Raw genomic sequence first — 23,409 nt, forward strand, 5'->3', positions numbered from 1 at the left:
AAAAAGAAAAATAAATGAAAATAAAACCTTTAAAATAAATGTCTATGGGATTTTTTATGGTAAAAACTCTTCATGACCCAGAGAGTGTGTGTCTGACATCAGGACATCTGTACTCTATAGTAGTAATTATTATAATTATTAGTAGTAGATTATTTTGGTTATAAAAAATAAAAAGTCATATTCATTTCACATCAATGAATGGTGTAAAGTAGGCTAAAGACATACATGTGATGTATCTGTTCAGACGTAAATTATAATTATAAGAGACTATTCCTCAAGACTCCTTAGTTGAGCGTGTCTTCTTCTGACTGAATTAATCAGGGTAGGAAAGTTGTCTAGACTTAACAGTCAACAGTCCTTTTTATACACATGTAGTACTGCATTCTGTAACAGTTACAACATATGACATAATGATCTTCTATGTTCTTTGTTGATAATTAAATGAGAATGAAATAAATAATACCATCACAGTGTCTTTTTGTTTATGCACTAGATTGTAATCGAAAACCATAGAAGCCTAGCAAGGTACTGTAAAGTATGTCTATGGCTATTAAGAAAAGCGCTATATAAGTCCCAGATATTAATATTATTATGGACTTATTTTCTTCTTTTATCCAATCGTGGCAAGGCAAAGCAGACTGCTCATAACGTTTGACTAATTGTTTCATCACAGCAAAGTGGCGGACCAAAACAAGCCCACTGCCCCAAACATTAACTATCAACTACTGATGCCAGCCAATCTGAGAGTTTGAATGCAGTCCTCATCAGTCAGCAGGCAGGACCAGGCCTTTGGGAAATGTCACCAAAGTCCCCTCGATGGCCAATCTGGGCCTGAGACCAAGCACTCCCTGGGTTTTAACATTGAGGTCAATCACAGTATACTTCACTTAGGAGCATATAGCTGCCAAAAAATAAATTATAACATAATATTCTGGGGGGATTGTCATATGTGTTTTTTTGTCAACAACGTCTAGTCAGATTGAATCAATATGACAGCTGGACGGTCAAACAAGCTTGTGTAAACAAGAAAAAATGAAAATGGGAGAGAGGGCAGATGTGCTGCCATAGACACACATGGCAGCGACAGCAGAAAGAACATGAATGGTAAGACGACTGTCAACACACAATCAACAGTGAGGCGCTGTCACCAGGATCTCATTGTTTACTGAGGACTTATACAGTCACATGATGGCATTGATGTAGTCCATAGAGCAGAGATTCACCACGCAGGACGGTGAATCAGCAGGATTAGAAATAAATTGATATTTGTGACTGCCGGCATTCATCTTCGGTATACTCAACTACTGTAATGGGTGTCTTTAATGAATCAATAGAAATGGATGTGGTGATTGCAGTTGATCCAGAACGCTGCTGTGGCTCTTAATACTAAAGGTACTTTCAGATGGGCGTCGATTAACGCAGAGACGTTGTCGCCTGGATCAACGACGGGCCTGCTCCAGATTTGCGCATGAGGGGCGGTTAAAAATTGAATGAATTGGCTTGCTCTTGAAATGTGCTACAGTATACAAATAAGCTTGCCTTGCTTAGTCACACACAGCTCACAGTTTCCATTACTAAAACAGCAGAGAGTACCACGGTCAGTTTCCATTACTAAAACAGCAGAGACTACCACGGTCAGGTTCCATTACTAAAACAGCAGAGAGTACCACGGTCAGTTTCCATTACTAAAACAGCAGAGAGTACGACGGTCAGTTTCCATTACTAAAACAGCAGAGAGTACCACGGTCAGTTTCCATTACTAAAACAGCAGAGAGTACCACGGTCAGTTTCCATTACTAAAACAGCAGAGAGTACCACGGTCAGTTTCCATTACTAAAACAGCAGAGAGTACCACGGTCAGTTTCCATTACTAAAACAGCAGAGAGTACCACGGTCAGTTTCCATTACTAAAACAGCAGAGAGTACCACGGTCAGTTTCCATTACTAAAACAGCAGAGAGTACCACGGTCAGGTTCCATTACTAAAACAGCAGAGAGTACCACGGTCAGGTTCCATTACTAAAACAGCAGAGAGTACCACGGTCAGTTTCCATTACTAAAACAGCAGAGAGTACCACGGTCAGTTTCCATTACTAAAACAGCAGAGAGTACCACGGTCAGGTTCCATTACTAAAACAGCAGAGAGTACCACGGTCAGGTTCCATTACTAAAACAGCAGAGAGTACCACGGTCAGTTTCCATTACTAAAACAGCAGAGAGTACCACGGTCAGTTTCCATTACTAAAACAGCAGAGAGTACCACGGTCAGTTTCCATTACTAAAACAGCAGAGAGTACCACGGTCAGTTTCCATTACTAAAACAGCAGAGAGTACCACGGTCAGTTTCCATTACTAAAACAGCAGAGAGTACCATGGTCAGTTTCAATTACTAAAACAGCAGAGAGTACCATGGTCAGTTTCAATTACTAAAACAGCAGAGAGTACCACGGTCAGTTTCCATTACTAAAACAGCAGAGAGTACCACGGTCAGTTTCCATTACTAAAACAGCAGAGAGTACCATGGTCAGTTTCCATTACTAAAACAGCAGAGAGTACCACGGTCAGTTTCCATTACTAAAACAGCAGAGAGTACCACGGTCAGTTTCCATTACTAAAACAGCAGAGAGTACCACGGTCAGTTTCCATTACTAAAACAGCAGAGAGTACCACGGTCAGTTTCCATTACTAAAACAGCAGAGAGTACCACGGTCAGTTTCCATTACTAAAACAGCAGAGAGTACCACGGTCAGTTTCCATTACTAAAACAGCAGAGAGTACCACGGTCTCTGGGCGAATCAGTGCTGTTGTCATACTGGCGTATGTTATACTGACATGGAAGCCAGACCTGCTACGACATCGCACCTGGCTGGCACATTGAAAACAATAAAACACAGGAGAGTACCTTTTTTTCCTCTCTTTTTTTATTTTTGCTGTTGTGTATATTAAGCAGTGTTGGTTGTCCAGTGCTGGCCTAAGTTTGCCATGTAGCAGCGGAATCTATTTTTTTCTTTTGTAGATTTTGTAGATCAGCATTTTTATTTGTGCCAGTCAAAATGAAGGAGAAGTGGTTCCCTAAATATTTATTATTATGTTAGAATTAATAATAAAACTCTATTACTCTGGATGCAAATGTTTGAGCCTTGAGGAAAGAGTTGTTTATCCACTTAAGCCCTCTTCAAACATTTCTAAACATAGCTCTGTAGAAAATCTTGGAAGATTTGTTTTGTGGGCACTCGGGTGGCACAGTGGCTTTATGTGGAACCGAGAAAAAAGAAAGTACCGGAATCGACAAGCAGAATCGGAACCGGAATCGATAACATCCTAACGATACCAATCCCTATAAGGTGAGTCAGTGGGATACAACAGCAGTGGTAAAAAAAAGTAGCACAAAAAAAGAAGAGGGGAAAAAAAAGATTTCCAAAAAAAGAATAATGCCAAGGCAGTACATATATCCTGTACATTTGTACTTCACTACTTATGCTCTGAGTATAACCGTGGTACAGCATGTGTAACCTGTGGTTGGTGGGTTGTTTCACCGACTTGCACCGACACACAAGTATTGTACTGCGTGCCGTGGGGTGACAAAAAGGCTCTTATCGAGTAGAGTGGAAATGGTGTTTTAGACATACGCTAGTGGTTCTGAATGGTATAGCTATTAACCCATTCTGACCTGAGATCAGATTCTAGAAATGTCAGTCGCTCTTCGATTTTTCAAAAATAGCAGACCTACAAGCTCGTATCGCGCCACTCGGTGGCGCGATATGAGCTTGTAGATCTGCTATTTTTCAATAGCTAAAGCACGACATGATGCTGACACCAAAATGGGTGCCCGGTCAGAATGGGTTAACTTCTTAGTGAGCATTTAAGCGGCCTCACACTAGAAGATGAGGCGTCAACATGTAAGTCATTAGTGTGCAAATGTGCACTAAAGCAATGTGCACGCATATGTATAGTTATGTATACACACGCACATGCGTGCGTGCAACACGCGTGGACCGATTCTTATTTCTTACCTTGGGGTCGGCCGTGAGGAGCTTAAAGGCCTCGTACACCTGTCTTTCCTGGACTCCTCCGCCCAGGTCCAGGAAGTTAGCCGGCTTCCCGCCGTGCAGGTCAATGATGTCACACGTGGCCATGGCGAGCCCCGCTCCATTCACTGTTAAAACAGCAGTGGTCAAGGGTCAAAATGCTTTGAATATGCAGGTATGCAAATGCTAAGCTCCCCGATACAAAATTATTATGCCAGAAGAGAGACTCATTTACATGAGCACCATTTCCTTTAGACAGACTTTCTTTGACGCAGTTAAGTGTGTTTGCTTGATAACTTAACCCATTCTGACCGGGCACCCATTTTGGTGTTGGCATCATGTTATGCTTTAGCTATTGAAAAATAGCAGATCTACAAGCTCATATCGCGCCACCGAGTGGCGCGATACGAGCTTGTAGGTCTGCTATTTTTGAAAAAAATCGAAGAACGACTGACATTTTTAGAATCTGATCTCAGGTCAGAATGGGTTCATCAGACCAGTGTGTGTCCAGTGGAAAACTTCGTATGAATCTGATCTCAGGTCAGAATGGGTTAAGGACTACTAATGATACTGTAGCGTGGTAATGACCTGCACTATAATGAAGCTAGTGTTGGCTATTAAGGCCTAGCACGACTTCAGAATTGACACAAAACCCCTGAGAGTAAAGAACAGTGACGCAGGTATAACCCACAGTTAATTAACCCATTCTGACCTGAGATCAGATTCTAGAAATGTCTATTACATCCTGACAGTTTCATTATGAATCCATTCTGACCTGAGATCAGATTCTAAAAGTGTCTTCGATTTTTCAAAAATAGCAGACCTACAAGCTCGTATCGCGCCACTCGGTGGCGCGATATGAGCTTGTAGATCTGCTATTTTTCAATAGCTAAAGCACGACATGATGCCGACACCAAAATGGGTGCCCGGTCAGAATGGGTTAAAATGAACATTACCAGTACTAAAGGGAAAGATCAAATAATGTAAGAGCACGAACAATTAAATCAAGCAGTAAATTAGCAACTAGAGAGGAACAAATAAGCTAAATGCGTAGCACGTCACGTACAGAGTGGGTCTCCAGAATTGGCTTGAAGTCTTGATGTTGAACGAGGCAAAGAAATGTAATTATAATGCTGGTTCTTTTACGTGTCAATATTTAGCCTAGCGCTAGAAAGGCTACCTCGCCAGGTTAAATGGGAGCCAATAGATTTAATGCACAAACAAGTCCTATTTCATTAGGGTTAAACGCTGTTCATACTTCGTTTTGTGCAGAAAATACCCTATCTACAAGCTCGCAATGTGCCACGATGCAATGTGTTGCCGTACTTAGATCTGCTATTTGCAGGTAAGCGATTCCATGATATCATGAAAATAGTCCCATTAGCGGAGCTGAGCTGGGGTGCTCGGAAGCTCTCCTACAGAGATCTCACTAGCAAAGCAGGGAAAATCACTTTAACAGCCGTTACGTCAGTAGCTTACCGAGCTTTCAAAGGATCTCCGGGGCCTTAAAACGTGATATTACATTTTAGACAGGTGGGGGTGGCAGCACTAGTGCTAACCGAACACTTCTAATGTGTTTATGGGGCTACAGGGTAGCTAGCTGAAGCACCTGTTAGTGCTGCTAAAGCTTTGATTTATGACAAGAGAGGGAACCTTTAATGAGAATGCTAACAATCCGGCTCACTGGAGACTTTCTGGGAGGATTATGGCTAATTATTATGCATTGGTTATGGCAGCGCTCCTTCTGGAGTCCTGAGAAAGCTGCTGGAAACGCGGACTGGATGAGAGGGCTGCACTGCCTTTGCTTTGACTGAAACAATAATGCCCTAGCACTCCAAGAGCATAGACAGCGGCTGAATTAATTTGTGCGTGCGTGCATGTGCATATGTGAATGCTAGCTTGTGTGCATGTGTTTGTGAGTTTTTGAAGCAGTGTCGTGTTTGCACACCAAAGCAGGCGATGTTTCCGTCCAGCCCGATATATTTGAGATCCCACTTGGCAGCCTCGGTCTCCGTAGGGTCGCTCTCTGCATGGTCGTCCATGGCAAACACTGCCTTCTGGCGGAACTCGGCGTTGTCGTCAAAGTTGATCTTGGCATCGAAGCACACCACTGTGGCAGACATGGTAAAAAAAGACAAGCAGATGACAGAGAGAAAAGATAGGAGAAAGATGGACAGAAAAGGCGAGATGAAATGGCTGTTTTGTGCAAGAGCGCATGAAACTTCAGGAATGAAACGGGGGAAACTCATTAACCCATTCTGACCTGAGATCAGATTCATACGAGGTTTCCGCCGGACACACACTGGTCTGATGAACCCATTCTGACCTGAGATCAGATTCTAAAAATATCAGTCGCTCTTCGATTTTTCAAAAATAGCAGACCTACAAGCTCGTATCGCGCCACTCGGTGGCGCGATATGAGCTTGTAGATCTGCTATTTTTCAATAGCTAAAGCATAACATGATGCTGACACCAAAATGGGTGCCCGGTCAGAATGGGATAAAAGCTCAAACACCTTAAGTAAATGAAAAGGAAGACTGGCAGCTCACCCCATTAGTCTTGATTAAATCAGCGACAGGCACACTGAGGCATATGTCACTCTACAGCAGAAGCCATTATGCTAAATGGACATTGCCTCTACACTTCAAACGGAGATGCATTTCAAAGGCAGCTGCACTCTTAATGCTACCTGCAAAAAACAGCAGGCAGGCATAACGTTTTTTTTTTTTTTTTTTTACCAGCTCATACGCATGTGTGCGAAACCAAAATAACTTAAATTGTTTGATGCGGAGGAAGCCACAGTGTAGTAAAAATGCTGCTGTATTTGTACACATGGACCGTTTATTTTTGTACATTTTTTAAGTACTGTACATGCAGGTGGTCCAGTTTACTCCCGCTAGAAGTAACCCAGAGACCATTAGCTGATCTGATCTGCTGATGTCTATTGTATGTGACACAGTGACGAGCACACATATTCTTAAAAGTTTATACCTGCATTTCAATTAATTTTTGATGGTTATCCATTTCCGTTTTGTCTTTTGCACCAGAATATGTCAAAACCCACACCTCCATCACTCGTAAGCCTGCCGACAGCAAGGCCTGAAGCTCATGAGGTGTACAGAGCGAGCAGGTATAGCCAAGCGAGTGCCCACTTCGGGCAGTCGATAGCGTTGCCATCCGAGTAGACAAGCTGTGGTGGGCGGATGTGGTTATCACGCGTTTATTATATATTTTTTACCCCAGTGACATCACTTTTTAATCACAATTTTGACGGCATATCAGATATGCACAGATAACTCCGTTTCAATGGCTGCTAATATAACATTGGCCCAACAACAAATAAAGATAATGTTGATAATCGTGATAGTGTTCCTTTTAACCCATTCTGACCGGGCACCCATTTTGGTGTCGGCATCATGTTATGCTTTAGCTATTTAAAAATAGCAGATCTACAAGCTCATATCGCGCCACCGAGTGGCGCGATACGAGCTTGTAGGTCTGCTATTTTTTGAAAAATCGAAGAACGACTGACATTTTTAGAATCTGATCTCAGGTCAGAATGGGTTAATCAGACCAGTGTGTGTCCGGCGGAAACCTCGTATGAATCTGATCTCAGGTCAGAATGGCTGTCAGAGGCACAAGTGCCTCTCTACACTTGAACTTTCCCTTCCTATCGTCACTCTATACCTCATTATTTGACCTTCAACCTTCAACCACTGCCTATAAGAATATTTGGGCCCAGGACCTGGAGGAAGACATTTCTGATGAAACCTGGGAGGCCATTATGGGTCGTGTTCATTCTTCATCAATATGTGCTAAACATGGGGTGTTGCAATGTAAATTTCTCCACCGGGTGTACTGGACCAAGGTTCGGTTAGCCAGGATCTATGATAGTGTTGATCCAACGTGCGATAGATGCCACCAGGCTCCAGCTAATCTTCTTCATATGTTTTGGACCTGTCCAGCCTTACAGTCTTTTTGGTCAGCTATATTTGATACTATTTCAGATGTGTTACAGTTTCCCATAGAGCCATCCCCTATTATTTCCCTATTTGGCGTCCTTCCTGATACTATCCCCCTGCCTAAATATCAATCTGACCTTGTCGCTTTTGTGACGCTTCTGGCAAGACGTCTTATTCTCATGTATTGGAAAAAAACATACCCCCCTTGACATTCCCGTTGGATATCTGACATACTGCATTTTTTTTAATTGGAAAAAATTAAATATACATTGCGTGGCTCAATCTCAAAATTCAGTAAAACATGGCAGCCTTTTCTGTCTCATGTTGACCGCCTTACACTTGTGCCCCCGATTGAACCTGATTGAACCTGATCGCCTGACTGTCGCCTGACTTGCCAACCTGTCTTGCCTGGATGATGTTTGTGACCGAGATCTGCTTTGTATATTGACTAAATTGGAGTGCCTTTTCTATCTCATGTTGACCGCCTTACACTTGTGCCCCCGATTGAACCTGTATAACTGTCGCCTGACAGCCCAACCTGTCTTGTCTGGATGATGTTTGTGACCATGATCTATGAATATTGACTATATTGGAGTTTTTATTTCATTTTTTATATATTGCTTTTATTGTTTTGTTGTGCTTTGAATGTTCTTTGGTTGTCTTGATTTGGAGTTTGTGTTTTGTTATTGTGTGTGTTTTAGTTTATTTTTGTATTTGTCACTCTGTTTTTATTTCTGAATTTACTTCTATTTTGTAAAAAAAACTAAAAATGAATAAACAGAAAAAACTTTCCCTTCCTACACTTGAACTTTAGTTGAACTTTAGTTCAAGTGTAGACAGAACTTTAGTTCAAGTGTAGACAGAACTTTAGTTCAAGTGTAGACAGAACTTTAGTTCAAGTGTAGACAGAACTTTAGTTCAAGTGTAGACAGAACTTTAGTTCAAGTGTAGACAGAACTTTAGTTCAAGTGTAGACAGAACTTTAGTTCAAGTGTAGACAGAACTTTAGTTCAAGTGTAGACAGAACTTTAGTTCAAGTGTAGACAGAACTTTAGTTCAAGTGTAGACAGAACTTTAGTTCAAGTGTAGAGAGAACTTTAGTTCAAGTGTAGACAGAACTTTAGTTCAAGTGTAGACAGAACTTTAGTTCAAGTGTAGACAGAACTTTAGTTCAAGTGTAGACAGAACTTTAGTTCAAGTGTAGACAGAACTTTAGTTCAAGTGTAGACAGAACTTTAGTTCAAGTGTAGAGAGAACTTTAGTTCAAGTGTAGACAGAACTTTAGTTCAAGTGTAGACAGAACTTTAGTTCAAGTGTAGACAGAACTTTAGTTCAAGTGTAGACAGAACTTTAGTTCAAGTGTAGACAGAACTTTAGTTCAAGTGTAGACAGAACTTTAGTTCAAGTGTAGACAGAACTTTAGTTCAAGTGTAGACAGAACTTTAGTTCAAGTGTAGACAGAACTTTAGTTCAAGTGTAGACAGAACTTTAGTTCAAGTGTAGACAGAACTTTAGTTCAAGTGTAGACAGAACTTTAGTTCAAGTGTAGACAGAACTTTAGTTCAAGTGTAGACAGAACTTTAGTTCAAGTGTAGAGAGGCACTTGTGCACTTGTACATTTAAGTTCACTTAAATGTACAGTACTTAAATTATTTAAATGAAAAACGAATCCAATATAAGATTCCGCATTGGACAGTTTGCAACAGTTTCAGCTATCGAAAAACAGTGCAAAACAGCACAAAGCTAGGCAATAGTCCAAGCAGAAATGCATTATGCAATGGATGTCATGTCCCAGGACGCCACATGCTAGCAGAGAGTAATGATGTGTAATTAGAGATACAGGAAACACTGTGCAGACGCAGAAAGGGGCAGACGCTGAGGATTACAACCAGACCATACAGATACAATCAGAGAGGGAGACATCCAGGCAGGCAGACACCAACAATAATGACATTTAACAAAACACACACATGCACAAACGCAGGCATCTCCTCTCTAGACCACTTGTTCCCAAACAGTGGATTGGGACCCATGTCTGGGTCGCGGAACGATTCTTATGGGCCTCGAGTTAATCTCCCCCCTTTTTTTCATAATATTTTTAAATAATAATAATAATAATATATATATCATACATACATACATACCGATATATATATATATTATATAAATAAATGTAAATAAAAGTTTTTAAAAGTTTTTAAAAAAACAACACGTTGTAATGCTTGTAGATCTGCTATTTTCACTCATTTGGGTCCAGGGCAAATGTTTAATTTTGCTTTTGAGTCTTGAGCCGATAAGTTTGGGAAGCACTGCACTAGACTGTAAGAATGACATTGGAACACATGAATAAAGTGACCTAAATCCTCCTGGCATTTGATCTCTACAAGTCTGACTCCGCAATGCCATTGATTTTCATTAAAGACCAATTAAAGTCTCTGGCATACTGTTGTATAGGCACTCAGACAAATTTAATCAAACAATAACCGCAAATAAAACTGCCAAAAAAATGGCATTTTTCACTCTCAAGACTAAGAATAAAAAACAAAACTCAAAGTGGGCTAATTTTAACTTGACTAGCTCCAACCTCATCCAGCATTGTGTTCTCTCCATGCTCGCCGGGGTAAAGCAGACATGTATCTTCATAGAACGTCGCCGTTAGCAACAAAATAATATAGCCCCGACTCATTAATATTCAAAAGCAATTATCAAACAGAAAAAGTCCTCTGCTCTTGCCAATCTTTGATAACGTGTGCCTGGAAACAATAGCCAGTTTTGAGGGGAGACAAAATAACATCAAAGAATGCAACGAGACGTCGGTGTTCTGTAATGCGTCTGTATGTGAACACTGAACCGCTCACAGTTGGTCATTGTTCAGCATCACAGACAAACAAGGCAATCATACTTCATACTTAATCTAATCTAATTTCCGTGCAAGTTTAATGTATTAACCATGTGTTTATGTCAATCGAAATATAAGCCTCACAGCAGAATGTTCTTCCCAAGTTTACTTGGAAGAGGCCAATTGACACTGTATATGCATGTGAATGTCCCATGCATTGAAGTGCCAACACTTCTCATCTCATTTTGAAAGAGGATATCTTGCCCAAAAATATTGTTCTTTGATTGACTTTCATAATCACCTTTGCTGCAAATCTTTCACTGTGAAGTTTGTTTTCCAAATTACAACCCAAAGACCATATAATTGGCACAATTCTCCCTCATCAGTAGAATGAAAGTGTGGTGTGAGCGTGCCCTAAGCCTTTCGCTGTTTTTCGACAAGCATAAATGCTACTGGCAGGTCCAACCTCTTCTTTACTATTACATGCTCACCAACTGTGCTTAAAGTGAGATTGACTTATAGACCCAAAAAGATTGGGTTCAGTTTTTGCCAGTTTTTGAAAAGCGCCTGGACTACATTTTACTACTTCTCTACTAGTGACCGTAAAGACGACCTTAGTAGACACGTTTTCATGATTGGCTGCCTCTAAGCCAATGGGAGACTTACCTACTGTATAAAACCAATAGTCTGAACTGCATAAAAACCCATACTTTGAATGCCGCAATGTGACGCCCATTGCTGCTGTTATTAAGGGGTTAACACCAGTGATGTTGGACGGACGGAGCGAGTGGCAACAGAAGCTAATGTTATGAGCTAACTGGAGCTGAGGAAAGGGGGTGGGGGAGGGGGAAGGTTGGACAGGAGATGAGGAAAATGAATAAATAAATAACTGCACCTGGTGTAATGACAGGTTGTTTGTTATCAAAGAGACCAGTGTGGGTGAATATTGTTGAACTCAGAGCTGAGGGCCTTTTCAACATGCACTTTGGTCTTGCCCAAGACTAGGAGTGGTGAGGCATCCGCACACAGGACCATGCTGATTTCACAAAGCTAACGCAATGTTGTAATTACTGCAATAAAAAGATAAAACACTTAATTAACTTGATATCCTTTTTGATTATACTTTATCCATGCTTGGTGATTGCTAGAGGGTATGAGGTACAGTTAAAGTGCAATGAGGCCATCATCAAATTTGACTGATTTAGAAAATTGATTTGATTTGATTGGATTTTTTTTTTTTTTTCGTTTTTTCATGTCATGTGAAAGCAGGGAATCATAGCTTCAAATTGACATATTGGTTGTTCAGTTTGCCTCACCTTAGTACTAAGTCAAGAGTGTGAATACTTATGTACCGGTACATGTGTTTTTCCAGTTTCTTATTTTTAATAAATTAACAAAATATTTGAAAAAACTTCATTATGGGGTATTGTGTGTATAGATTGATGAGGAAAAAAACGAATTTAATCCATTTTGAAATGAGGCTGTAACAAAACAAAATGTGGTAAAAAGTGAAGGGGTGTGAATACTTTCCGGATGCACTGTATAAGCAGAGATGAACATGAAAACATGTACAGTAGGCCGGCCTATACATAAAGGCCTACTTATACCAATAATGCGTGTCACGAGACACGGCCAAAGTATTTCCGGCCAAAAAACGTTGAGAACCCCTGCCTAGACGCATACAAAACAGATCTATGGCACCCCATCTTTAACACATTTAGTACAGGAAGTGCCTTCAAAATAAAGGCTATAGAGTGCCAGAGTTGTCTGATCGCTTTTACTTTGAAAGCCATGAAACAGGAAACACTTGCCTAAAAAAGTTGACTTTACAAAGGGACCTCACATCCCCGATCATCTTAATATATTGTTTTACGCTCCAAAAAACGTTCATATTTTGCGGGAGAGACGGACGAGGAGCAGAAATGAAGCGCCAGCATATCGATCCATTCATCACCACGGAGAGCGCCTTGGATTAGGAGATACGAGTCATTCTTTCCGCCGCGCTAACATGGGAGTCAATGACAAGCTAATAGTTGCACTGAGCGTTAGCATACGGCAAGCGAAAAGCGAAATGCCAAAAAAAAAAATAGGAAAAATTCTGAATATTCTTATCTCGCCCCGCGTCGCTGGGACGTCGCTAGGACGTCCTCACACGTCAATAGTACTAATATTTCGGGGTCCTTATGACGTTCTCAGACGTCCTATGTATAGAATCTGTTAAGTAACTTGCTCAGGGTCAAAGTGGTGACCTTCTGATTCCCAGGCAGCCTCTCTGTACCCATTCAGCTACGCCTCCCCAACATGCTATTAACGAGGAAATCAATGTATAGACTAGAGTCCTTGTTACGGCTTGGATCCGTGAACCTGGCAAGGACAATGTTGAAAAGAAATTGAAACCAATATGCGTTTCATCTCACGCTCTCGGGAGGCTGGGTGTGCGAGCATCAACACTATCAAAGGAATGCATGTGATTTAACCCATTCTGACCTGAGATCAGATTCATAACGAGGTTTCCACTGGACACACACTGGTCTGATCAACCCATTCTGACCTGAGATCAGATTCTGAAAATGTCAGTCGTTCTTCGATTTTTCAAAAATAGCAGACCTACAAGCTCGTATCGCGCCACTCGGTGGCGCGATATGAGCTTGTAGATCTGCTATTTTTAAATAGCTAAAGCATAACATGATGCCAACACCAAAATGGGTGCCCGGTCAGAATGGGTTAATCTACCTGCATGCCTCACATTTTCAAATTCCCATATTCCCAAAATGATTTAGTTAAATTCCACAGATGTTCGGCATAGTCTACAAACATTAAATTGCACACACAAAGCACACAACCACAGCACCACTCACTACCTGTCTCCTACAGTATTCCTCACATTATGCACAAATGCACTTAAGACATGTTGCACGCACACAACAAAAACACACAAAGAAAGAATACAGACGGCAAACTTAATCTAGACACTGAACACACGCACGCACGCACGCACGCACGCACGCACGCAGTAGATAAGCATTCTCTCTGAAACAGGCACCAGATAAAGAAGCGTAGGGGAAGTTGGGGTGGGGGGGGGGTGGGGGGGGGGGCATACCTTGTCCCTCGGGAGTCTCTCCGAGGGGATTGACTTCAACTTGAGTGGCGTCGACTTTCAGGAACAGATCATAGAGCCTCTTAATCTGATCCGCCGCCTGCAAGAGCCACAGAGGACAGTAATTACCTCAACTGTTCAAGCTGCGAGCCGCCGGCCCCCGCCAAGGCCACTCAGCCCACCACCACGTGGGCTAAATAAAACATGGCAAATCACCTTCACCCGTTGCATTTTCAAGACATTCTGCTTGCGTGCGCTGCACGTGTGGTGGTGGTGTGTTCATGGTGCCATGCCATGTTGCGCGTGTCCCTGTGCATGAGGGAGCCGAGATGGAAAATGTAATCATCTCATTTTCCACAAGGTGTGATTACTGACAAATATACGGTATAGCTCATTCTGGGAGAACGCGCGGGCTGCCGGCCCTATTGTAATGTGGTTACACAACAAAATAATGCCTCCTTCATAGCGCGCCGTTTCGATTGGATTTTGCACGGTAAACGTGCCAAAATAGATTTAGGTTTCGGGCTGACGCAGTCTAAACTGTTACTATACTTGAAGAATAGTCATTATTTACTGCTCCCAATGGCATAGCTACTGTATATGTGACATAGATATATTATATATAGATAGATGTGGAAAGAGAAAAATGTAGCCATAACAGTCTATTTTACTCTAACAAGAATGGAATGTCTATCCGAGTTCCCTGACATTTTCATAAATCCGAATTTCAAAGAATAAGGGAGTCGATTGATGCGTCTGTCGCCACAGCCCAGCTGCTCTTTGATAATGGAAGCCCGTCTGAGACAATATTGTAAGAGCTGTTGACTATTTGAACACACTCTAATTCAAATGCATACAGACTAGAGGCCTCTCTCTCTCTCCCCCCTCTCCCTCTCTCTCTCTCTCTCTCTCTCTCTCTCTCTCTCGTTCTAATACGGAAACAATGCGGTTGTTTCAGGACAGCTTAAATTATGTCTCAATAGAACGGATTGACGACTGACTTGCTTTCTCATGAACGGAACAAAATGTACAGATTCTTATCACATCAATTTCCTCTTTTCTGCTAGTCGTGTTTTCAATCAATGGCCCGTGAGCAGCGGATCTCGCTTTGCACTCCAGAATCTGATTCGTTAAGTTGATTTATGCTCTCCGTGCATTACAGAGTCTGCAGCTAATCCGATTCCCCATGCCACTCTAGCCCGTGGAAGTGAATACAAATTAGTGGCGCGATGCCAAGAGGCAAATGGCTGGACAATTAACCCTAAATCTAAGTAAGTTTACATAATATCCAAAGTGATTTTGTGAAGCTGTAGTGTGGCCCGTCCTCAAATCCCTGAAGTCACGCACGACTTTGAAAAGAACCCTTGACGTTGTTTGCGTCCATCAGCAGCGCCAGCTCTGGTTTGGTCGTGTGTCGGAAACTCGAACACAAAAACAAAGCCGCGGCACGTTTAGACCCCATAATGGCAACATTCGTGTGCCACGCTCTACGCTGGCTCCACTTTTATGTGTCGTTGCCCAAATATGACAATAGACCATCTGGCAGATGATCCTTGTGCAATGGCACTTACAGTAATTTCATAGTTCTGGAAAACTCTGCGTTGCGATAGCCATACCGCTTGTGCCATTTGTGTGTGCCATTTGTGCGTGCGCGCACGCGTGCGTGTGTGTGTGTGTGTGTGTGTGTGTGTGCGTGCAGCGTGTGGCTGCCTGTGCAGTGCGTTTCAGGAAGCTCCAGCGGACCCATTACCTGTCTCTCCAGAGGTCCTTTGAAACCCAAATTAGCCGCCATTTGCAGTGCCTGCTCGTCCCGCACTCCCTCGAATATGTCAATGGCTTCCTGTGAAGAGGAGATGCAACACACAGGAAGAGAGTGAGCGAGTGAGACGGTGCTGAAGAAAGGGAGAAAGCTGTGTGTGTGAGACACCAGACTGTAATTTGACACAAAGTGGATGTTCATATTAAATCACAGACATGGCAATTAAGTGGTGGCAAGCTGCCAGACATTAGAAAGAGCTCAGGAGAGAGGGTACTGCAACGACCCGTTTTATAATTACAGGACCCTCGTACCGATGCCTCTCATATGGAGGAGTGCTCTTGCTCACTCAACTGCATTGGGAAGTATAACGTTAGAGGACTAGCTAATGGACTCTGTGGTGCGCCAGGGGGGGCAAATGGCAAGTAGTGAGCTTTATACGTCTCAAGTAGTGAGCTTTAAATGCATCCGCGATAGTGTAGGCTAGTGAATTTGCACCACTGGCTGTCGCATGGTGGCTAAAGCCTGATTGATACTATACAGAAAATTGCCAATCTACTGTACAAGCTCACAAAGTGCTGCTGTGTCGGAGAGAGTGCATTGTGACCTTCGAGGCTATTTTCAGGGCACGATACCCTGCAAACTACTAAGTGCTATATACAGTACAGTTTGGGATGTGGCAATCTGTGCTCAACAACCACTAACCGACAGACACAACACTGTATATATGCAGTGACGGTGCAGTCAAAGCAGCTGGAGCTCTACTATCAATTCAGAAACATCTGTAGCAGAGGGAGGGAATCTCGTTGGAGATAAGACGCACATGCAGTGGCTTGATGTCGCATGTGTTACTGTGCCCCGTTCCATCTAGCCCATTCTGAACGGGAAACCATTTTGGTGTCAGCATCATGTCGTGCTTTAGCTATTTAAAAATAGCAGATCTACAAGCTCATATCGCGCCACCGAGTGGCGAGATACGAGCTTGTAGGTCTGCTATTTTTGAAAAATCGAAGAACGACTGACATTTTTTTAATCTGATCTCAGGTCAGAATGGGTTAATCAGACCAGTGTGTGTCCAGTGGAAACCTCGTATGAATCTGATCTCAGGTCAGAATGGGCTAGTGGCACTGATAAGAACTGCTCTATCCTCAGTTGGCACCGTCAGCCCGTTCAAAAAGAAATGATTACATACTGTGGATTTCACTCTATAAAAAGAATCCAATTAATTGGAAAATACAATGGAGTAAGCTCCAGTGGCCCCTCAGTATTGCTCATGTCTGCACGTTAGGCTGCTATCGTGTGCATAAATAAGAAATACAACAATGCAATTCAATTGGAGTGGCTGAAAAACCAGCGAGGGACACATCCGTCTGCATCCGTTAGTCACACTACCAAACACACGCAGCCTTTGTTACGTTTTCCAGCAGAAGATCTGGGTGGGTCACAGTACAGAAGGGAATGTTTTCGGTTTCTTTTAGTTTCCTGCATTAACACACTCTGGGCGGGAACCCCTCTTGGTGTTTTAAGCATTATGTTATACTTTAGCTATTGAAAAATAGCAGATCTACAAGTTTTTTTTTTTTAATGTTCTGTTTATTCATTTTTTATTATTTTTTTTACAAATATAGAAGTAAATTGAGAAGTGACAAATACAAAAAAAATACTAAAACACACACAACAAAACACAAACTCCAAATCAAGACAACCAAAGAACATTCAAAACACAAAACAATAAAAACAATATATATATATATTAAAAATAAATAAAAACTCCAATATAGTCAATATACGTAGCAGATCATGGTCACAAACATCATCCAGACAAGACAGGTTGGGCTGTCAGGCGACAGTTATTCAGGTTCAATCGGGGGCACAAGTGTAAGGCGGTCAACATGAGATAGAAAGGGCACTCCAATTTAGTCAATATACAAAGCAGATCTCGGTCACAAACATCATCCAGACAAGACAGGTTGGCCAGTCGGGCGACAGGCGATCAGGTTCAATCAGGTTAAATCGGGGGCACAAGTGTAAGGCGGTCAACATGAGACAGAAAAGGCTGCCATGTTTTACTGAATTTGGAGATTGAGCCACGCAATGTCAATTTATTTTTTTCCAATTAAAAAAAATACAGTATGTCATATATAGATATCCAACGGGAATGTTAACCTATAACACTTTAACGCTTGAGAACCACTGACATAGAAACATGGGTTTATCAGAAAACTGTCCGAATTTAGAAGGCATTTTGTAGAATGGTACTCAGGTCTAAATGGGTTAAGATGCCAGTCAGTGGTTGGAGAAGTACCTGAAAGCCTTACGTGGGTAAAAAGAAAATGACTATCTGTCCTGTTCTGTTCTTTAGCTACATAGAAGTGTCTATTTGTATGTCTCTAAATGTTTTGATGAATTGAACAATGTGGACCCTGTTGTAAACAAGTGTAATGCTTAATTGGGTCGTCCACTCACAGTTAACAGTCTTTGTATTGAGTTTGTGCTTAAAATGTACTGTAAATTCTACAAACTGTTAATAAATATTTAAATCAATCAAAACTACAAGTAAGCTTGGAGCCATGGAGTGATATCTGTATCTTTATCTGACAGTACTTACTTAGGTATCACAAAGTGAAAGTGCTCCACATCAAAAGATTTTGAGATGGCTGAAATTGCATTCCCTCATTGCAGACGAGAACAACATTTCAGCCCATGAGGATTCCTCCTTACTTCAATGAATTCAACATAAGGCTCAGTATCTCCTACATATGGATGATGCTTGTTGCAAGCGGGAATTAAGAGCTTCATCTGCTGCTGCCATCTTGGCAGCAATAACATTATGACCAGACTAAAATATGTTGACAACATAAATAACTTGCACAATTTACCTTTTCAAAGACATTTTCCATTGTCTTAGAATAAATCCCAACAACTTAGAATTCCAATTTTGAGTACTTTAAGGGCCATGGTGTAAAAGGTCTACTACTTAAATCTACTTTAAAATTGTAAAAATTAAAGACACTATAAACATGTACAGATTCTTACAAAAGATAAAGGAGCTTGGTAGTTTTACTTACGGTAACTACTTGCCTCCTCTGCCTTCAGTAACCCAGTAAAAGGTGAGTGGCGTGTCTCAAAATATGCTCACGTTTCATTATATCAGACAGGAATCCATGGTGGAGAGGCCAGGAGAATCACTGCATCACTTCAGCACCAATCTATCAGCAAACTTGTAACTTATATATATAGAGCTGCTACCTCCTTATAGTGTTTGCATTCCTTCAAAGCCATCGATCATTCCATACGACGATGAGTCACGAGAAACTAATACCAACTGCGCGGGTAAAAAAATAAAACACAAATGCACCTTGAAGATTAATTCCGGGGTTCTGGCAGCAACCTCCTCGATGTCCACTCCCCCCTGGGGACTGCCCACCATGACGGGGCCGTTGCAGGCGCGGTCCATCAGGATGGCAAAGTAGGTCTCCCTACTGATGTCCAGGGCCTCCGCCACCATCACCTGAATGTGGGGCGCGCGCGCACACACACACACACACACGAGGAGGAGAGGTATCCAATCAGTGGACACCAACAACAACATCATTGCCAGGAAACAGGAAGAATGCAGCCCTGTGTGCGCGAGCGAGCAAGGTGAACCAGACAGATAGGAAGTGATGGGCATCGTCAGGGTCAGGAGGACATGACAAAAGGAGAGAAGAGGAAAGGAGAAAAATGTGTGCGAGAGAGAGAAAGAGGCAGAGTGAAGCTTGCGTTTGTGAGCATGTGTGTGGGCGTTCCTCTCTTTCATGTCATGAAACACTTCTTCCATCTCACTCCAAACACTCACTCCACTGTCTCCCTATTTCCAGCTATCTATCTATCTATGCAGTATCTACTGTCCACCTTCATCTCCTCTCTTGCTTCCTCTTTCCCCCATACGTCCATCTGGGCCCAAGCAGTAGTAGTAGGCCCTACTGTGGATCTCTACTGCGTACGCAGAAGCGCTGCGTCTCTGCTGTGCGCTGTGGCACAGCGTAAGAGAGAGAGAGAGAGACGAGTGTGTATAGATGAGGGTTCCACTGGCAGGTTGACAGCTGAGCCCTGGTTCTTATCTGACAGACAGGCCCGGTGTCTGACAGCTCTTTTCCAGCCAGCGTGGGTGGGTGGGTTCCCCCCAAACCGCCACGCGCCCTACATCCCGCACCCCCCCCCTCCTCCCCCTCCCCCGGTCAATCCCCACTTAGTCTGTCCTGCTCGGGAGTCCTAGTCTCCATATGGTGACAGCGGACGTTCTTGATATGTCGATTGTGAGGCGGTGGGGCTCAAGTCGGCCGAGTGGCCTCACACACAGTGTGTCAGTGTAATATTCTCTTTACACAACTTATAGTCTATCATCTCTCATTCTCTCACACGCACGCGCACACACACCCACACTAACTTCTGGCTGTGTCTTCCATTGCTAAGGGCTCTTTCTATTAAAAAAAACTAAAAACTAAAATAATGATAAAGAAAATGTGACAATCATACGAGTCCTCCTCCAGCCTTGCATTAGGGGGGGCATGAGTGGGGAAAGCTACGTGCCTGGCTGCGCCTGGCGGCAACGAAAGCAGTTTTTAATGGGGAGCTCAAGGCCATATTTCAATTATAGGGAGGGGAAGGACAGGGGGGAGAGTTATAGAGGTGGGGACTGGGGAGAATACAGTTTTGAAAGTGAGGGAGAGAGAGAGAGAGAGACCCCCAAACACATGCTAGGGGCCAGGGAGGCTTCATTACCTGGAAATGTGTGTTTGGTGGGTTTCAGAGGCGGCGCAGCGTGCCGGGGCGAGAGATAAATATTATTCCTGCTTGTTAGTTTGCAGATGTGAGCGTCCATGTATTATTTATGGCAATGAACCGTGACACCAAAGTGCACATATACCCACACTCCACTCCCACAGCAAGCGACAATGACCAAGCTGTGTGTGTGTGTGTGTGTGTGTGTGTGTGTGTGTGTGTGTGTGTGTGTGTGTGTGTGTGTGTGTGTGTGTGTGTGTGTGTGTGTGTGTGTGTGTGTGTGTGTGTGTGTGTGTGACTAAAAGAAGAAAAACAACAAAGCCTAACCGCCCGCAGAGTCATTAATTCTTACGGCACTGCATTAGGCAGGCTAAAATAACCCCAAACTAAAGGCAAGGAGTGTATTAAGAGAAGAGATCAGAGTGTTATCTCTGTATCTTGCTGCTTTGTTCTGGCTCTGCTTTGTTCTGGTCCTGCTTTGTTCTGGTTCTGGTTTGTTCTGGCTCACCGTTTTCACTTTCACGCCGTCTTTTGGCGTCTGCTTGGTAGTCAGGTTGAATCCCAGCATCTTATTGGCCAGCTCGCCAACCACTGCAGGGCTGGGGAGAGGGAGAGGGAGAGGGAGAGGGGGAAGGGGGGGGTTGTTACCGGTTCAAATGGCATCCAATTCTTTTACAACAATGAATTAAACAAAACGGATGAAAAGAATGCGTTGCAAATCTCTACAAAGACAAGAGCGAGAACAGAGAGATAAGTTGAGAATACACACAAACAGAAAAAAACAGATTACTTTTCTTTTTCCAGAGTTTTTTCTCATTTGAACGGAGACATGACACTTTGGGGGGGGGGGGAGATGCCGTGGTAAGATATTCTGACAAGGCACAGCTTCAGGAGAATCTGCAATACGTTTGACACTTCTCTTTGAATGAGCCGGTCCTTATATTCCAGCAGCTGAAAAGTCAGCCTGCGTGCCCCCGGCCCGGAGTCCTCTCCAAGTCGCTCCGCTTTTTGAAAAGTGAATACAAATGAACCCAGGGGTTGTGCTCATCCTTTGATAGATGAGCACGAGGTGAACTGGAGTGTGTGCGCTGGAAACCAAGGAGGACAAGGAATTTTGAGAATGTCTCACTTTTGGGGGAAAAGTTTTCCGACCATCTGAAGTCGAGAAGTAGGGTGACAATGATAGATGTCTGAGGGGGGGAATTGTCATAAATCACCGTTCTTTTTTGTCTTTTAGGTGAACGTTGCAGTTGAGGCACGGAAATGTGTTAATGTAGAACAGGCTCTGGAACATTCTGAAGTTTTGTGCTTAGCCTTGCAAAAATTCAGTAAATAAACACAATCAGCGCTGGGATTTATTTCAAAATAACAGCTCGGGGTGCCGCACAGATATGGCCGCTTTTACTCTGTAAGGCCCCCCCCCCCCCCCCCCCCTTCCGTTCCAAAAACAGGGAGAAATATTTTTGCTTGCTTACCTCGCTATCATTACGATAAAGTCGCTAAAGAATCCCTCGCGTTTATATTTTGAACGAGAGGCACGTTGAAGTCAGAAATGAAGAGCTTAGTATATCCGTCCAAAAACCGCGGAGAGCTCCCCCCCTCTCTAGAACTAGAATGCTACAGCATGCTGGGACAGCTCAACAGCAGCGAATAATAACACAGCATGGGGCGCACAGCACTGTCAAAACTAAAACCCCCCCTTTTCAAAGTTTAATTGAGGGCATGCTGCATCCAAATAAGATGCAGAGAAAGAAAAGACGCCGTTTGGTTGAAATATGAGTCGTCTAAGCCCAAATCGTCTCTGAGTCTCATGGGGAGTACGGCTAGAGGACTCCCTGTCCTGTCTTATAGAAGCTGCGGTTGTTGGAGAACATGAAAACACAATAAACTCTTAGGGGAGTTAAGTGTCTTGTTCAGGGACATTTATGCACCATTTTACACTGGCAGCCAAATCCAGCCTGAATCTGATCTGTGCCACATCCAGAATGGAATCAGACTTGTTTAAGTAATTTGTCTAAACATAAACAAGTCATATGGAATGAATCCGATTTTTACAAAATGTGATTTGAGCCACATTCAGAGGGGGTTTCAAATCAGTTTCAGTCTGAACAGTAACATGATCTAAAATCAAATTCCATTTGACTTTTTTGTGTTTTTTAGAGACTTATTTAAACAAATCGGAATCCAATCTGGATTTGACTGTCAGTTTGAACACACACGTCTGTGACAGATCCGATCATCGCAAATGTGAATACAAAAAGATCGGATCAAATCGGATTTGACTGCAGTCTAAATGGGGCCTTAGACATGTATGGTGAACCGGTGACCCACCCACTGATTTCCAGACGGCCTCTCTAATCCGCTCAGCTATGACAGGACACACAAGTTAAGGACTTTTGCTAATACAACGACCTGACAGGGGGGGGATAGTAAGTAAGTAGCCTTACCGAGCCATGAGGCCCATAGGGCAGGAGCCTATCTCCTGTTTCTGTAGCGTGAGGCAGCTTGATGTACAAGTACACCCCCTGGACATGACGCTAGTATGTGACTTACCATTTTTAGTCAGTCTTTGGTTGGTGTGACCCGGCCAGGGATTGAACCCCGACCTCCCAGACTCAGGGCGGACACTCTAACCACAAGGCCACTGAGCTGGGGGGGGGGGGGGGGGGAATAGTGGTGTATACTTACTCCTTCGTTAAGTGCACTCCTCCTTTAAGGCCGCTGTCGAACACGCCCTTCCCTCTGCCACCGGCCAGAATCTGAGCCTTCAGCACGATCTCCTTGGCATCTGGAAGACAGAGACACGGCCAAGGGGTCAGTCAGACACAGAGAGAGTTCAGAGACAAGCCGCTGGGAGGCGGGGCAGGACGTTTCTAGAGCCAATCAGGCGTCATTAATACTGCTTAAGTCCATCATTCCACTCCGAATGAGTGCTTAAACAGAGAGGTACAGCGCTGTATGGCA

General features: G+C 43.0%; 1 protein-coding gene across 1 annotated transcript in view; it reads right to left on the reverse strand.

Annotated features, from left to right (window-relative positions):
- Positions 1 to 23,409, reverse strand: part of suclg2 (succinate-CoA ligase GDP-forming subunit beta) — a 170,281-nt gene that overhangs the window by 71,230 nt on the left and 75,642 nt on the right. Inside the window, exons 3-9 of the mRNA XM_083771306.1 lie at positions 23,134 to 23,233; positions 20,954 to 21,044; positions 19,040 to 19,192; positions 15,676 to 15,765; positions 13,929 to 14,025; positions 5,976 to 6,137; positions 4,013 to 4,155 (exon numbers count right to left, since the gene is read on the reverse strand). Of these exons, the coding sequence (XP_083627432.1) occupies positions 4,013 to 4,155; positions 5,976 to 6,137; positions 13,929 to 14,025; positions 15,676 to 15,765; positions 19,040 to 19,192; positions 20,954 to 21,044; positions 23,134 to 23,233 (836 nt within the window). The remainder of the gene's footprint in view (positions 1 to 4,012; positions 4,156 to 5,975; positions 6,138 to 13,928; positions 14,026 to 15,675; positions 15,766 to 19,039; positions 19,193 to 20,953; positions 21,045 to 23,133; positions 23,234 to 23,409) is intronic.

This window comes from Protomyctophum parallelum (assembly GCF_964188405.1).
Source record: "Protomyctophum parallelum genome assembly, chromosome: 8".
NCBI lineage: Eukaryota > Metazoa > Chordata > Actinopteri > Myctophiformes > Myctophidae > Protomyctophum > Protomyctophum parallelum.